We start from the raw sequence: 18,720 nt of genomic DNA, 5'->3' as shown, positions 1-18,720 counted from the left end.
TGATTATAAGTTTACTGAAATTGGAATTTGGATTGTCCCGCATTTAATGTTGAAAGTTGTCAACTACAATATGCCTCAATAAAAGTGTTTTTTGGCGTAGTATCAATATCCATCTTCTGAGATCAAATTCAAGCACTTAAGAATGTTATTTGGAAAATATATAATGAATATATTGCTGTTGTGTTGCTAGTTCTAGTTCTGCAGGTGTTTGAGGGCCAGCTTTCATGTTAAATGACAACTTTTTCATATAGTTTTGATTGTATGCTTGGGTTTGTTCATTTTATCATATTTTAGGGGTTCTTTTAATATTCCAAATCTAATTTATATATCTATATTAAAGTGAGTTTGTATATGCGCAATAATAAGCAATGTGATTTTCTCGAATGGTGGAAGTTGAACACTGTGAAGTATCAAAAAAGTTTAGGGTTCATTTGGGATGACTTTCTTATTGCTTCTTAAAACAGTTTTCTAGTACAACAATTTTATTTTTTGTACTAGAAATCTACTTAAGCAGCAGTAAGAAAGCTATCCCAAACAAAGCCTTAAGGTTTCATTCGAGAAAACTTTTTTATTGCTTTCTAAAGAAATTATTTAGCTTGAACTAGAATTTTTTATGCTAGAAAACTACTTTAAAGTAAAGTATGAAGCATGAGGTTTCGTTTGGGACGGCTTTCTTATTGTTTTGTAAAACAACTTTATAGTACAAAAATTTCTAATTCAAAAAATATTTATACAAAAATGCTATTTCATAAAGCGGTAAGAAAGCTATCCCAAATAAAGCTCAAGTTGTGAAACTACTATTGTGAAATTATTTCTACAGGTCTTTGAGCATTGCTCTATCAGATGTTTGCTTGGTTGGTTTTTTTTATATATACAAAATTGCTTACATAAATTGCAAACTCGGTTTCTCTGTTTTGGACTTCTTAGATTATTCATTGCAATATAGTTATCTTATCTGATAACTGCTACTGTTGTATGGTGAATACGGCTGGAAGGCTGGAACCGATGGTTAATGGCTACTAATTGTTGTGGACTTGTTAGACTTTTGTTGAAATATGCTTGGCCGGTTATTATTTTGGTGATCTTGTTCTCAGGAATTGCTAATGGCTTATTTCTGAATATGATTAGTTTGATAGTAATATAGTAATTGTCTATTGCTCACTAATCATTTTGTACTAATGCTTCGGTTTTGGTTTTGGCTTGCCTTTGATTTGAATTATAATTCCTTCATAATTGATACAACAAGCGAACGCGTAAACCCATAGAGGATAATAAGAGCAAAACATAAGTAAAATGTGGGCATGTGATTGTAACAACTCAAATTCTTAGCTATAGAGATGTTGTCAGTTGTTTAATGGTCTCATAATTTTGTGGTGTAACTTTTCGATTTAGTAGTAATAGACCAAGTGAGGGGATTGTGACTTTGGACGATCAAGTTATTATCAAAGGTACACGTTTTAGATATATTAGATCTATTGTTCAGAGTGATGGTGAAATAAATGGGAATATTATCAACATAATTCAAGTTGGTTGGTTGAAGTGTAGGAATGCATCGGGCTTGTTGTGCGATAGAAAAGTCCCCCTCAAACTTAAGGGAAAATTCTATAAGATGGTGGTGAGACATGCAATGCTTTATCATGCCGAATGTTGGCCATTAAAAGAGAAGCATAATACTAAGTTAAGTGTTGCAAAGATGAGGATGCTTAGACGGATGAGTGATTTTACCCTTAGAGATAGGATACGAAATGAGCATACACGTGAAAATGTTGGAGTAGCTCCAGTGGGAAATAAGATTAGAGAGAGTCACCTAAGATGGTCTGGTCACATTAATTGGAGGCCTTCTGATGACCCGGTTAGGAAAGTTGAGGTATTAGATTTGACTTATATTAAGAAAGGTAGAGGTAGACCTAAAAAGACTTGGTTAGAAAATATTAGAAATGATATTTATTTGTTATATTTAAATGAGAATTTTACTTTTAACAGAACACAATGACGAAAAATAATTCATGTAGCTGACCCCACGTAGTGGGACAAAGGATTGATGTTGTTGTTGGTGGTGGTGGCGTAACTTTCCGAGAGGTTATTCATCCCAAAATTGCTCTTACAGAAGCACGTTTAATCTTGGAGTTTCTTAATGAAATTTCAACTATTATATAAAAAAAATATCTGTATTTAAAAACTTAGCTTCTTTTTAATTAAGATGATTGTTATTGTTCAAATATATCTAAATTTTTTATTTCTTGTAGCAGTTTCATTTGACTCGAGCAAATATGCTTGAAATTAAAATCCTTATTCCATTAAGGCTCGGAGGTGTGCAATCGTGCAAATCTTATTGAGGATTACAAAGGTAAAGACCAAGCATTATATGATAATTGCCTGAGATTTGAGCTCTAATTTCTCTGTAATTAGAATGGCATGCTAATTGCAACCATTCATAAGCGTTAAAATTTTTTAATACGAGCTTATAATCTTTAATAAAATTTCCTATGTTCTCTAATTTAAATTAATTTTTTTTGGTAATATTTGGATTTCTTATCTTAGATACAAATTAGTAGTAGTTATTATTACTTATTACCAACTTGGCTGTTGGTAGATCATCATAGAGAAGATGTTGATATTCAATTGAATTATTTTTTACTTTATTTAATGTGTCCGTGGAACTTTAAAGCCAAGCATACCAAAGAGCAGTCAAAGCGTAGTAAAAAGAGCAACAAAGAGCAGTCAAAGCGCAACTAAAACGTACAAAAAAGTGCAACTAAAGCACACTCCACGTGTCGCATTTTAAGTTGATGTCTGGACATATCTCTACGTCCGAACTCTGCACCTAATAATTTCTCCTGAAACGCAATCAAATGTTTCGAACATGAACTTGAGATTCACAAATAGTTTTGAATATGAGCCAAATTTGAATGAACAAAAATTTGAAGGAGTTGAACACAAACAAACGGCGAGCTTCCTTAATCTTGGCTCTTTTTCACCCCTTCTTACAAACGCGTCTAGATGGGATTAGCAAAGCTGTTGATAGGGGCTCATAGACAAATGTAGGCATGCCAATGAAGTGTGGTTCATTGGGGGTTTGCAAAGAAGAGCATATGGGATATAGCCAATAGTGTTAAGAGCTCGTAGACTTAAGATTTTGAGATGGGAGCACTTTGGGTAGCCAATGATGGGATCTTAGGCGTGGACGAGGGTAGAGCTACAGTGGGGATCCTGGGGGCAAGAAATTCTTGGCTCCGCCTCTGGGCGTGGATAAGCTTATGTGGATGGCATCATAAGACAATGTCTACAAGGCAAGTTCTAACCAAGGTTCGACCCTGGGCATGTATAAGCTTTGAGGGTGTTTTGTTGTCTTTAAAGTGAATGCATGTGAACTATTTTTTTGTTGGGTTGGGTGTATGCGGAGTAAAGCAAAATCATTATATTGGACAATTTGATCATTCCTATAACTCGAGAACATGATCTAGTCAAGATGAAAAGGGAAAATACGAAAATAAAATCCATGCATCCCCAATCCAGTCGAAGACATAGTATCATAAACAACCAAGCAATACTCAAATAAGAACATACATATTTACACACTTAGAACTCATCAAACAGCTTAAGCACATCCAAATAAAGCACAAGCTAACCAATGAAGCTTCAACAAATAAACATAAACACATAGACATTAACATTTGTTTCTAACACACAAACACAATTTATATGCATCCTCTTACATATTAATCCTACTCTATTGAAAACACATAATGCTTGTTAGTGCTCGAGCACAAACTCCTCCCATGGAATCAGAACAAGCAACAACAAAGCCTTCAAATATTTCATTCCCCAACAGCTAGAACTCTCCATTGTTTCACATACTCCCAACAGACACATCTTATGTTCGATATTTCACACTACCGAGCAGTAATGAGCTTGGTACTGAACAATACCGAGTTCAATACTTCACATTACAAAGCAGTATTGAGCTCGCAATACCGAGCTCGAAATTGTTCGGTACTTCACAGTACCGAGTTCAATACTGAGTAGGGGGTGATGTGGCGCATTTTCATTGGGCTTCGGACTTCGTTCGGTGTCCGAATCCAATAATCCCTCCAAACAAACAGCTCCAAATGTATTATGTATATACTATTTATCTGTACAATTATAAATATGTATATCCATTATCCACAACTATTTTATTCCTAATTAAATCAAATTTGTCATCGGCAGGCCGGTGGAGCTGCCCTAGTGATTCTGCGAGAAATCTTCATGCCGTCGCAATCCATGGCCTCCACCAGCTCTCTCTCCCAAACTTTCGCCTTACATGGAAGAAGAAGGAACGTCTCATTATTCGCATTCACCTCACGAAGAAGTACCACTCCCTCCTCCCTACCTACATTCCTCTACCGACGAATCCGAACACCCTCAAAAGTTGCTTTCACATCTGAACCAGTCCCCTACGGTCTTCTCAACAAGGTAATTTCTGCTTTCTTTCTGTGCCAAATACCAATGCTCTTTGTTGCTATTTCTCTTTTCTAATTCCTTATTAGTTTAAGATCCGTTGTGCTGAAATTATCCCGCAAGAAAGATCAGTAGGAGTACCAGGCGCTCTTTCTATTACTCAAAGGATTCTCCCATTTGTCTTACTCTCCGTTTTTCTATCCTTCACCTGCGGCACTTCTCTAGCTGCGGTTGACGACTCGATTAGAACTTCTGGGTTTGGGTTGACGGTAGCCACGGCTTTGAGAAAATCTGGTTGGATCGATGAAGCCATTGTATTCTTTCTTGCTACTCTCCCAGTGATTGAACTTCGCGGGGCCATCCCTGTGGGTTATTGGATGCGGCTAGATCCGCTGAAACTCACCGTAGTCTCTGTCCTAGGGTATGTTGTTCAATTCTGAATTTTACCTTAGCCAATCAACTTCGAGAATGCCGATGAAAGATAGTCCTTGATGGCCTTCTAATTTATTTTTTATATTTAGGAACATGGTGCCGGTGCCCTTTATAGTGCTCTATTTGAAGCAGTTTGCCGCTTTTCTTTCAAAGAAGAGTTCTTCGGCTTCCAGGGTTGTGGAGCTTCTGTTTGAGAGAGCAAGAGAAAAGGCTGGGCCAGTGGTGGAGTTTCAGTGGCTAGGTTTGATGCTTTTTGTTGCCGTGCCATTTCCGGGTACTGGAGCGTGGACTGGGGCCATCATTGCCGCTATTCTTGATATGCCATTTTGGTCTGCAGTTTCTGCAAATTTCTTTGGCGTGGTTTTCGCTGGACTTCTGGTAAATTTACTTGTGAATCTTGGTCTCAAGTATGCTGTCATGGTGGGCATACTTCTCTTCTTTATTTCCACAGTCATGTGGAACGTTTTGCGGAGTTTCAGGAGTACTTAGACTAGCAGGTAATGGTAATAGCGCCACACCTTCCTGGTTTTATGGGGATTGGTTCATTCTTATATTGTTTTTTTCTGCTCAAATTATTATTTTTGGTTTCAATGATGACATTGTCAATTAATTTTAAGTTTTAACATGTTATTGCAAAGCAGAGAATAGGACTGTTATTATTATTTTTTGGTACCAATTTTCTTGATGGCGTATAAGAACTAAAGCGACGCAACTCTTTATTTGGATCCGGATACATCCACATTGTATCATGTGCATGTGGCGTCAGTTTCAATTTTATTGCACTTTCTGTTCTCTCTTTTACTATGGTAGACATAAACAGCTCATACTTTTTTCTGCAAAAAATGATAAGTTGTTGATCTCAATCAAACAGATATAATATTTAGAAACTTGATTTGGGTCCAAATTTCATTTCACTACAGCCTTGGGCTATTTTATTTATTTACTGGTGGATTGGTTTAAATTGCATTTTCTTGCAGGACAACCTTCGCAGTAGTGCGCTTAAAATGGAAAAAATTAGGACTTGAAAAGAATCTAAACTGCAGATTGTCAGAATACGATTGACTTTAATGACCTTAGTACCCTAAATGAAAATAAAGATTTTTGTTTTTATTATCATATTAATAAAATCTAATTTTGGGAAACTTTAAAGAAAATAAAGTGTGGAAAATATTAGGACTTGATGATATTCAAAAAACAAATGTGGAAATGCTTAGGAGATCAAGGTATTACTTGGCTTACTAAACTTTTTATTATTATTTTGAAGACTAAAAATATGCTAGATGAGTGAAGAAAGAGTGTGTTAATTTGTATTGTTAAGAATAAAGGTGATGCACAAGAGTGTGCCAATTTTAGAGGAATTAAGTTAATTGTCATATATTAAAATTATTGGAGAGAGTAATTGAGCATAGATTAAGATGTAATATAAATTTTTCTCAAAATCAGTTTGGATTCAAGTTGGGTAGCTCTACTATGGAAGCTGTACGTTTGTTGAGAGGTTCGATGGAGAAGTATAGAGAGAGTAAAGAGGGTCTACATATTATACATTGATTTAAAAAGAGGGTTTACATATAATACATTTATTTAAAGAAAGCATATGATAAAGTTCCAAGAGAAGGGCTCCGGAGAGTTTTAGAAAAGGAAGGAATTCTTAATGCTTATATTCAAATCATTGAGGATATTTATATAGGAGTTATTACTTGTATTCAAATAAAAGGTGGTTTGACCAAATATTTTCCTATCTCTGTTGGTTTAAATCAATAATCGGCCTTCAGGCCATATCTTTTTGCTTTTGTAGTGGATGTTCTTACTAGCCATTTGTAAGAGGATGTACCTTGGTGTATGCTTTTATTGCTGATGATATTCTTCTTGTTTATTAGGCTAGAGAAGGAGTTGATGAAAAATTTGAATTATGGAGGACTAGAGGTCACAATTAGAGTCTAAATTTGTAAAACCTAATGCATGGAGTGTAATTTCAATAGTTATAGATGTAGTTGTGGGATTGTGATATTGGACAATCAAGTCATTAAAATGAGTACACACTTTAGATATCTCTGTTCTATTGTTCAAAACAATGGGGAAATAAATGGGGATATTATTAGTAGAATTCAAGTTGGATGGTTGAGGTTGAGAAATGCATTGGGCCTATTGTGTGATAGAAAAATACCCCTCAAAATTAATGGAAAATTTTAGAAGATGGCGGTGAGATCTTTTATGCTTTATGATGAGTAATATTGGCCATTAAAAGATAAGCATAAAATTAAGTTGGTTGTTGTAGATATGAGGATACTCAGGTGAATGATTAGTTTTACACTTAGAGACAGAATGCAAAAAGAGAATGTACGTGAAAAGGTTGGAGTAGCTCCAATGACAGATAAGTTTAGAGTGAGTCGTCTTAGATTGTTTGGTTACATAAAACATTAGTCTTTCGATGACCTTGTTAAGAGAGCATAAATATTATGTCTGACCTATGTTAATAAATATAGAGGTAGACAAAAAGACTTGGTTATAAAGTTAAAAAAAAAACATTTTTATAATATTTAAATAAAAAATTGACTTTTAATAGAACACAATGGAGGAAAACATTTCATGTAGTAGACCCCATGCAGTGAGGTAAAAGGCTTATTTTTGTTGACAACAATCTAAAATGAAGAGATTTTTCTGTTTAAAATCGTATTAATATTGCTGTTAAAAATTTCACAATACCATGCTTTCATGGTGTGGAAAATACTAAAACATCTGGACATCATTAAACATTAATAAAGAATTGACAAATGGATTTTTTAGCTTTTTCAGAATTAGAACTAATGCGCTGTTGTGAGGTAGAATAGAATGTTAATGCAATTTAGCTGGATCAGCATCATAGTCATTAGCCTTATCCAACATATTTGGGACCAGCTTGGAGAATCTTCTTTTTTCATTCACTCTATAGCGTGCAACAAGAGACGTCTGTTATTTGTAATTTTTTTTCAAAAAAAATAAAAAAATTCATGTTATCTTGGGTCAACAACTTGTCATTTTTAATCCTTCGATGCTCATTTAATCTACTTTTGTAGGCATAAAACTTTAGTAGATATATCAACAAACACTTAAGCTAGAAATACAACGTTAGTAGAAAGCGCAAATGAGCAAGTATGAATTCTGACTAGAGAAAAAAAAATACAGATTTTTTTTTAGTGTTTATGCTTGATCTTTTATCATATTTGTGTAGAAAACCTTGCTCGAATATGTCGCGGTCCACAATCACCTCGCTTGTTCTTTTATGGATGCATGCATGTCTATGATACATTGCTTGTTTCCCTATTTTTGGTGGTTTTAATCTGATATTAAAAGTAACATGTATACACACTCATCTCTCATCTTCATATTCTTTTACTCCTGATATACCGCCAACATTTTATATGCGTACAAGACTTGAATGAGAAAAGTGGAGGGTTGCGTTAGGTAGTTGACAATTAGCATAAAATTCATTGAATAATCATGATATGAATCTTTTAATATATTGTGTTAATGTTATAGCGTTCCTTGAAAATGACGTGTTGTATGTCCATGTATGTCCTGAATACAGGGAGAAGAGTGCAAGGTCTGCTGCATCGGCACCCAGATGCAATGTTAAATTAGCAAGAGTTCCCACATCATGGATGAATGTAGGAAAATAAGCTAGTCCATGAAACTAGAATTATGATAAGAACTTGAAATATAGGTTCTCTTACATGCAATTTAATGAAATTAATAGATATTATGATTCCTAGGAAGATAAACATTCTATATATTCAGAAACTTAAATGGGTTGCAGAGAAAGCTGAGGAGATTGATAGTTTAGGATTTAAACTATGATATTCAGTTGAGAGTTTTATTAGAAAGGATGTAAGTGTGATTATAAAGAAAAATTTGAAGGATAATGCTATAGAATTTAATAAAATCAGAGATAAAATTATAATTTTTTAAAATTGTTGTTGATGCTAAAATATTTAATATTATAAGTGCTTATGCTCATTAAATAGATTTGAATATGTATTCAAAATTAAAATTTTGGAATAACGTAGAAGAATTAATACAAATGATACCTATTGAAGAAGGATTTTTATTGGAAAATATTTAAATAGACATTGGTAGAGTGATAAAAGATTTTAAAATCATTTCTGGTGGATGTGGGTTTGGAGCGAGGTGGTATTACAATATGAGATTTTGCTTTAACTTATGATTTTATAATTGCTAATACCTTATTTAAGAAAATAGATGAGCATCTTATCACTTATAAGAATGTTATAGTAAATTTCAAATAGATTATTTTCTTATAAGAAAAATAGATCAAGATTGCAAAGATTTTAAAGTTATTATGAGTAAAAGTTTATATACACAATATCACTTATTAGTTTTAGACTTTAAGATGAAGGAGCAAAATATAAAAAATAAAATAAAATATTATCCTAGGATTAGATATGGGCATTTAAAGAATACCAACAAAAATATTTTTGAGATTAAGATTCAGGATCTTAAGATTTTGATTGTGCATGAGAAAGTTAATATTATGTGAGAAAAAATAACAGGTGATTTAAAATTGTTGCAAATGTATGCTTAGTGTTTTAATAAGAAAAGCTTATAGTAGTAAAAATAATTAGTGATAGAATTAAAATGTGCATGAAAATGACAAAATAAGAAGATTTGTTATAAAAATTAGTTTATATATAAAAGTTTGAAAAACTGGAAAAGATATAATGGGTCCATAAGGATAGCTCACAAGCTATTCGAAACCCACATGTTTCATGCTCCAAAAATTCTTCTCAAATCACTCTAAAAACAATAACAAACAACCCCCTATAAATAGGGAAAAAGGAATCCAAATATTCCCCAAAAGGTGCTGCCAAAGCCTCCAATAGGAGCAACCATAATTTATGGGAAATCACCAAGAAAGAGGCACGACCAGCCCAGGAACCAAGCAGCCAGAACACCAACAACCGAGGGAAAGTTGGGCCAAGCCCAATAAGAGAAATTCAACCCACCATTAAATGCTCAAATATCCAAAGAAAACTAGCAAATCAAAGGAACAATTATTTGGAATTAAAAATTAGCATGGGAACACCATTAGGCAAGTTTTTGCCTACATCAACAGACCAGAGGAGTTTGAAGTTTCTACTGGACTAGAGGATGGTGACTGAGGGACATCAGAGGTGGTTGTCCAAGTTGTTAGGATATGATTTTGAGATTCAGTATTGCCTAGGATTGGAGAATAAGGCTGTGGATGCACTATCATGGATAGGGGTGTCAAAACGGGTCAACGGTCTGGGTTGGGTCCAACCCATTTTGATCCTACTAAAAAAAGGGGTCAACTTCAACCCGACCAATTTTGTAAATGGGTAAGGTTTCCTAACCCAGACCGATCCGCGCGGGTTGTTGGATTGACCTGATCCAACAAGGTAACCCAATTTTAACGAGACGACGTCGACGAATGACAACAAGTGCGGGTCTGGCCAGCACGGATGACGTCAACATCATGGATGGGACGACATAACAGGACAAGGGCAAGGCAGCAGACAACATGGATGACAAAACGGGATGAGCGGACGAAGACAGACCAGTGGATGACGGCACGGACAATGTCGACGGATGATGTTAACGATAACATAACTGGACGATGTCGATGGCACGATGGCAGTGGCCGCGGCTGACCAACGCAGACGGGATGGTGGCAGCGACAGGCAAGCGCAGACGGCACACACAATGTTCCCGAGTCAACTCGGGTTGGTTTCAGGATTCCGTGTTAACCCAAACATAACTTGATTTTACAAACAGGTCTGAATCCCGAACTCGAACCCAATCTGTTTCTTAAACAGGTTGACCATAACCCTAGTTTTTTTGGGTCGGGTTCTAGTCAGGTTTTCTAGTCATGTCAAATATTGACACTCCTAATCATGGAAGACGGACGAGCCACAATGAACATCTCTATCAGTACTTATGGTCCTAGATTGGGAAGCCTTAGGACAGGATAATGAATATGATGAGTATCTGAGGAAGATTAGAGCTGATTTGTTGCAACACCCAACTAGTTGTTGAGTCTAGTAATTAGGTTGTTAAGCCTAAGTGAATGTCCCAAGGCTACCAAGAGGGGGGTGAATTTGTAGTTTAAAAAATTTAAATCCCCTTATAGAAAATTATTGAACCGAAATAAAATTTCTTTTAAATTTTGTAGAAAAATGTTTTTCAACTACAGAGTTTTTTAAAACTGAAATATAAAGTGCGGAAACGTAAAAACAGTAAAGTAAATGACACCAGATTTATAGTGGTTCGGTCTATAACCAGACCTACATCCACTCCCTAGAGGCACCCTCTGAGTATTGCACTAATACCAATAGTGACTCTCCTTTTGCACCCACAGCAAGGCGGAGAAGCCTTTACAACACACTCTTTTCACCACTCCCCGGTGCGGCAGAGAACCGTCCGTCCTTTTACACAATTCCCAGTGTTGGCAGAGAACCGTCCGTCCTTTCACACTATCCCCAGTGTTGACAGAGAACCGTCCGTCCTTTCACACTCTCCTAGTGTGGGTAGAGAACCCTTCCGTCCTTTTACACTCTCCTAGTGTGGGCAGAGAACCCTTCCGTCCTTTCACACTCTCCTAGTGTGGGCAGAGAACCCTTCAGCTGTTCACACTCTCTAAGTGTCGGCAGAGAACCGGATCTCCTTGACATATCTTCTCACAAGAATCTAGAAGGAAGAAGGAAAAGAGTGAAGTAATCCCAATTCACAAGTAGAGACTCTTACCTTTGAACTCCAAGTGAAGCCTTCTCGCTCCAGTGGTAGGAATCCTCCCTTGAATGCTCTCTTCCACTCTCTCCTTGGCTATTCTCTCAAGAGGCACGAAGATCAAATGACAAAAAGATTGGGTGGCAGTCTAATTTGGACTATTTATACAAAAGACAAGAAAAACCGCCCAAAAAAATGCAAGTATTCAATTCTGTACTCAGTGGATCGTCCTGTACGATCGTGGATCGTCCTGGACGATTTTACTTAAACGATCTGAAACGACCCTATTTGAATATGTGTACGAAATGTCTTCATACAGCTGATCGTCCTGTACGAACTAGGTTCGTCCAGTACGAACGGTTATTACAAGGTCGATTCTAGAAACTGCTGAAAACTGTCCTAAGTCGGTTAATCGTTTGGACGAAAATTTATTCGTCTGGACGAAAATTTATTCGTCTGGACGAAAATTTATTCGTCTGGACGAAAATTTATTCGTCTGGACGAAAATTTATTCGTCTGGACGAAAATTTATTCGTCTGGACGAAAATTTATTCGTCTGGACGAAAATTTATTCGTCTGGACGAAAATTTATTCGTCTGGACGAAATTTTTACAGAGGACCGATCGTCCCGGACGATTATTAATTTCGTCTGGAAGAAAATTTTACAGATTCATTTGGTGGGCCCCTTGGGCCCACCCGCCCCCCTTCTTTCCCTTCGGCCGACCGCCCAGGCAGGCGGGTTCTCCGCCTGCAGTAAACAAGAGCCGGCCCTTTTTGGGCCGGTGTTGAAGATGGATGGACCGGCTGGTCCGGTCCATCAGTTGCTAAAGCATGCAAATAGCAACTATCTTAACACTAGTCATCCTGGTTACACATCGAGGGGCGCCCAACTACTAAATCAGGGGCGATTCGGGGGTCGAGATGCATTCCCAAGCTATTGTAGGAGTTTCATGGCAGTGCAATAGGAGGACATTCAGGAGTTCAAAAAACCTACAACCGGCTATCAATGAAACTATACTGGGTGGGGATGCGCCGTGATGTGGAGGATTGGCTAGCTAGATGTGATGTGTGCTAGAGGTATAAGCACTTAGCCATGACGTCAATAGGGTTACTACATCCTCTAGCTTTGCTAGTAAGGGTGTGGGAGAAAGTGACTATGGATTTCTTCTAAAGGTTGCCTCGTTTGGAGGGATTTTCAGTTATACTCTTAGCAGTGGATCTTCTTAGCAAATATGTACACTTCATCCCTCTGAGCATTGTTACATCATGATCTTTATGGCTACTGCTTTCATACAAGAGGTGTTGCGCTTGCATGGCTTTCCAGAATTCATTGTGTTAGACAGATAATGTGTTACTTGGCTATTTCTGGAAGGAGTTGTTTTATTTATAGGGGATAGTCCTGAAGAGAAGCATGTCATGCCATCCCCAGACTGATGGCTAGATAGAGATAGTCAAAAAAAGTGTAGAGACTTATTTGAGATGCTTCATATCAGATATGCCAAAGAGTTGGGCATAGTGGATCTCTTGGACCAAATATTGGTACAACACCTCTACCATTCCACAGCACATACCACCCTCTTCAAGATTCTTTATGGGAGAGACCCACCGCATTTAATTCTTTATGGACAAAGCACTACACCAGTATCCAATGTAGACATTATTTGAGCTCAAGGAACATATATTGAGAGCCCAGCAAATCATGAAAGGAAAGGTAGATGAACACATGAGAGTACACTTCGAGCCAGGAGGCAGGATTTATTTATGGAGTGCATTGGAACATTTGCCTATCGATTGAGGCTGCCACTTTCATCAGCATTGCATCCTGTCTTTCATGTCTTGCAGTTGAGGAATGCGTTAGAAGATCACAGACTATTTTCACTACCCCCGACTTTGATAGAAGACATAGAGGTCATTTTGGAACCTCTAGGAGTAGAAGATGTGCGCGAGAAGAAACATGGGCACTTGAAGTATTAATCAAGTGGAAGGATTTGTTGGAGCCCGATGCTATATAGGAGCCTTACGAGTCAATCAGAAGATAGTTCCCATTGATGAGGACATATGTTCGAGATTTTGACATGTGTATCGTCGTCAGAGTCGTAGATCGACGGCTACGATCCAAAGTATGTACTTTTGATATATTTTGTATTTTATTTATTTTCTCTTTCTATATTTCGTAGTTTATCCCTGTGGGTAGTGAGTCGCTATTGTAGCCCCGAGGGCATTTGTGTCTTTCTGGTTTTCTTTCATTTGTGCCTATTTATAGGAGGCATCTTGCATTGTAATGACATGATGAATTATTGAATGAAATTTTATGTTCTTTGTCTTGATCTCTAAGTGAGTTCATGAGAGGAGAAACCCAAGGAGGGTGATAGTAAGACTCGTTAACCGTCGGAGGACTCCAAGGTTCGCGGCCCCGGTCTCCTCTTCTTCCCTAACTTCAACTTCCTCTCCTCACCCATCACTCGCAGGCCCCTCCCTACCCAAATCCGTTTTTCTTCTTCCCAAAACCCGAGCCCCCCACCCTATACTGCCGGCCTCCTTGGACGCCCACCCTCCGGCCAACCACCTAGCCGCATGCCTCCCTTCCTCCACTCCGCCACCCCACCGTCCCCAAGCCAACCCGCCGGCCAACCTGCTCCCATAATTTGAAATTCAAATTCGAGTGCATCAATTTTCTTTCCTATTTACATCCTAAGCAATCAGGAAAGTTTCCTTATTGATAATTCAATTAATTGATTGGATTCAAACTTTTTCCTATTGCTATAAAACCATTTAGGGAACTTTCTAATTAGATCAAATATGAAATTAAATTCAAATTTGATTTAACCTTTGTTTATTCTCTTGAGGGCCCACATACTTAACATAACCTTCTCTCTCTTAGCTCTCTATATGGCCGGCCCCTCTCCTTGATCTCTCTCTCTCTCTCTCTCTCTATCTATCTCTCTATTCTCTCTATCTCCAATTTTCATTAATTGCTCTTAATTAGGATTCCCTAATTATCTCCCACAATTCATCTCTTCCACTTTATTTCTTTCAATTCAAAGTCTTCTTTCCAATTCCACTTAATCTGAAAATTAATTTCAGATTTCTATTAATCCTCCCTAATCCAACCTAAACCTAGCCACCCCTCCCCTATCCACCTCCTCCTACCCGAGAATCCCCATCTTCCCCTCCTCTCCTCTTAGCCGCCTCTCCCAGGCGACGGCTCCTCCACCATAACACCACCAAGACGCCACGATCCTTCCATGATCATGTATGGCCGATCCTGAGATCGACCACGGCTTTGCTTACAACGCACAAGGTGAGATCGACATCCTACTCTCTCCATTCTACGGGCCGGATTGGGAGTACAATGGCACAGTAGAACGCTACGTCAACCGCATCGTTCACTGCCTCTCCGAGACTATCGAGCTTCAACGACCAAGTACACCGTGGTTCCTCGTCGGACGATCCTTGCCTCCCCCACCGCCGGCTCCTTCCTTGGCGACTAGCCCCCTTGGCATCACGTGTCTACTAGTGGCATCCCTAAGCTTGTTTGCAATCTTCCTCCGCTAAGCCGAGTGATATCAAGAGTGTAAGTGAGGGATCCCAAGGTGAATGATCTAAATTTTAAACTGTTGATTTTGTTTCGTGCCATTCGCTCTACTCATTTATTTGATGATGTAATTTTGGGAGTTTCCTATTAATCTTTATTGTAATAGCTTGTCGTTACTTAGCCTTCCATGAATTTTTATGAAGATCTAACTTGAGTACGCATCCATTTATGCTTAGCCGAGTAAAGTTCATAATTTATTAATTTCGTGTACGCAATTCTTGTTTCATCTTCATTGTATTACATCACCCTTCCTTCTACCTTGAGAACAATGTGCGTCTTTGGGGGACGAGTATTGTTATGCTAACTATGTATTATTTTCAGATTATGCAATTGTTATTTTTGTTGTAGCTTTTCTTTGATAGTTTCCTAGCGGTGTTTAGGATTTGTGTGAGAGCCTATCTACCTCTCAAATAATAGATCAATTGTATCTTTCATTATTTAGGGGAGCCTATTTAGGGCTTTTAGGGCTAACTATGTATTGTTTTCAGATTATCCAATTGTTATTTATGTTGTAGCTTTTCTTTGATAGTTTCCTAGCGGTGTCTATGGTTTGTGTGAGAGCCGATCTACCTCTCAAAAGAAATAAGTTAATAATGCTTATATTCAAGTTAATAAGGATATGTGTGCAAGAGATGTTACTTGTGTTCAAACATAAGTTGGTTTGACCAAGTATTTTCCTATTTCAGTTGGACTACATCAAGGATCTGGTTTAAGCTCATATCTTTTTGATGTAGTCATGGATGTTCTTACTAGACATTTGCAAGAGGATGCATCCTATTCTTTATTTTTTGCTGATGATATTCTTCTTGTTGATAAGACTAGAGATAGAGTTTAAGGAAAACTTGAATTATAGAGGTCAACTTTGAATCTAAAGGGTTTCGTTTGAGTAGATCTAAAATCAAATACATGGAGTGTTATTTTAGTAGTAATAGATCTAGTGGGGGGATTGTGACTTTTGTCTATTGTTCTAAGTGATGTGAAATAGATGGGAATATTATTAGCATAATTCAAGTTGAATGATTGAAGTGGAGGAATGTGTTAGGCCTATTGTGTGATAGAAAAGTTCCTCTCAAATTTAAGGGAAAATTCTATAAGATGGTGATGAGACCTACAATTTTTTATGATGCAACATGTTGGCCATTAAAAGTGTAAGTTACATGTTGTAGAGATGAGGATGCTTAGGTGGATGAGTGACTTTACTCTTAGAGACAGAATGCAAAACGAGTATGTACGTGGAAAGGTTGTAGTAACTTCAATGGTAGATAAGATTATATAGAGCCGCCTTAGATGATTTGGTCATATAAAACGTCTGCCTTTCGATGACCCGGTTAGGAGAGTAAATGTATTAAATTTGGACTATGTTAAGAAAAATGGAGGTAGACTTAAAAAAACTTTGTTAGAAAGTATTAAAAATGACATTTTTTTTTATTAGATTTAAATGAGAATTTGACCTTTAATGGGACACAATGGAGAAAAATGATTCATATAGCCAACCCCATGTAGTGGGATAAAAATTTGATGTTGTTGTTCACTATTTTACATGTTTTCAAATTCTTGTCAAAATTTTTAAGTTTTTACAATTGTTTCATTGTCTATCAAGTTTAAAGATCACTAATGCGTGCTTTCTTTTAAAGAAGTGAGTTGTATTGATCTGGTTACTATTAACATGTGAATCATTAAATTTTTTTTTTATTATTGTAAGAGTACACACTTTGCCGCATATTAGCTGCATTAGGATCTCTAACTTTGAATCGTTCAGTATCAAGTACCTCCTGGGAACTCTTAACAGTTGTCCTAACTTTTGATTAATTATCCCACTTAACGTTGAATAATTCTCCTACCTTTTGCAGAACTCCTATTTTTGATATGCTCCTGATCACCTCCCACTTGCATTTCTTTCAGATGGCAACATAGGCTTCGTTTGGGACAGCTTTTTTCCTGCTTCTAAACAGCTTTATAGTAAAAAATTAAAATTTTTGAACTAAAAAACAATAAGAAATACGTCCCAAACGAAGCCATAGACTGCAAATTGATGAAGAGTTGAGGGACAATTAACAGAGACATATAAGGAACTCGCATCAAATTCATTGCAACTTCTCCTTATAACGGACGAGTCAGAAATAACCCTTTGCCTATTGACAAGGTATGGACTATCTATTGGCAAGTAATCTACAAAACAAGCATTTAACCAGCTTAAGGACAGCTAATTAGCAGCAGCTATTTCTTTCTATACTAAATTGCTCACTTGGATGCTTTTGATAAACAACTAATTTTTATTCAAATTGCAGTTTTGAGACTATACTTTCCCTTTTTAATTGAATAATGTCACATCAATGTATTAAGCTGCATGAAAGTGTTGTAGATGGAATACACATAAGATAATATTATCTAGAATAACCGGCTTCAGTCATCAAGAAGTATATATCTGGTTTTTAGGTGTCGCCAAATTTTACAAATATTATAAATGTCAACATAAGCTTAAAATTTTATTTATGAAATTTTAGTTAATGATGTCATTTGATCAATTAGCTTATATACATTCTTAATATAATGTTATGCAGCATCTGTCCCTAAAATTTTTAAGGAAAATTTACATACATACCACTTTATTTCATGCTATTTACATATCTAACACTCAAAACATTAATATTACATGCATACCACTCATATAAAACTTTAATATCAAATATATCACTCCTATAATTCTTTTCTATCATTCATACCATCTTATATACTTTAATATTTCATTCAATGCACCCAAATTTGTTCTATGGGTGGTAGACATGTAATATTAATGTTTTAGGAATTAGATATGAAAATAGCATAAAATAAAGTGGTATGTATGTAAATCCCCCAAATTTTTATTATTTTTTTTTCAGTTCTTTTTTTTTTTTTTAAGATTAAACGAAGAAGAGTAGATGGCCGGGTAAGTGTGTTTTTTATAGCCTGGTATTTGTCTCAACTTGACTAACGCAATGTTGGATCATTTAGCCGGTTCAGCAATTATGAAAAATAAAATACTTATATTTCTTGTTGCTTGCAATTTATCATTTAGCATTTTTATTGAATGCCAATTTTGCTGCACCAAACTCTGGTTTTTATATAATAGCATTTTCAGGAGAAATAAAGAGATTTAGGAAAGTATATATCATTTTCTGGTTTTTAATGCAATTTATCATTTAGCATTTTCATAAGTCAAATCTAAGATTAGAGAGAGTCGCCTTAGATGGTTTGGTCACATAAAACGGCGGCTTTCTGATGACTCGGTTAGGAAAGTAGAGATATTAGATTTGACTTATGTTAAGAAAAATAGAGCTAGACCTAAAAAGATTTGGTTAGAAAATATTATAAATTGTCTTTCTTTATTAGATTTAAACAAGAATTTGATTTTTAACAGGACATAATGGAGAAAAGGATTCATGTAGCAGATTCCATGTAGGTAGGATAAAGGCTTGTTGTTGTTGTTGTTGTTGTTGTTTTGCGAGAAAAATTGGTAGTCATTTATTCTGAAA

General features: G+C 36.4%; 1 protein-coding gene across 1 annotated transcript; it reads left to right on the top strand.

The window, feature by feature from the left end:
- Positions 1-3,906: 3,906 nt before the first annotated feature.
- Positions 3,907-17,554, top strand: LOC110098414. The gene is made up of 5 exons (XM_020825241.2): positions 3,907-3,993; positions 4,210-4,455; positions 4,530-4,861; positions 4,962-5,369; positions 17,111-17,554. Exons 1-4 carry the CDS (start codon positions 3,907-3,909, stop codon positions 5,359-5,361), a joined length of 1,065 nt encoding a protein of 354 aa, XP_020680900.2. The 3' UTR covers positions 5,362-5,369; positions 17,111-17,554.
- The last annotated feature ends 1,166 nt before the right edge of the window (positions 17,555-18,720 follow it).

This window comes from Dendrobium catenatum, unplaced genomic scaffold, assembly GCF_001605985.2.
Source record: "Dendrobium catenatum unplaced genomic scaffold, ASM160598v2 fragScaff_scaffold_123, whole genome shotgun sequence".
NCBI classification, from domain to species: domain Eukaryota; kingdom Viridiplantae; phylum Streptophyta; class Magnoliopsida; order Asparagales; family Orchidaceae; genus Dendrobium; species Dendrobium catenatum.
The sequence above is the reverse complement of the archived record's forward strand: the minus strand, read 5'-3'. Positions and strand labels throughout refer to the sequence as shown.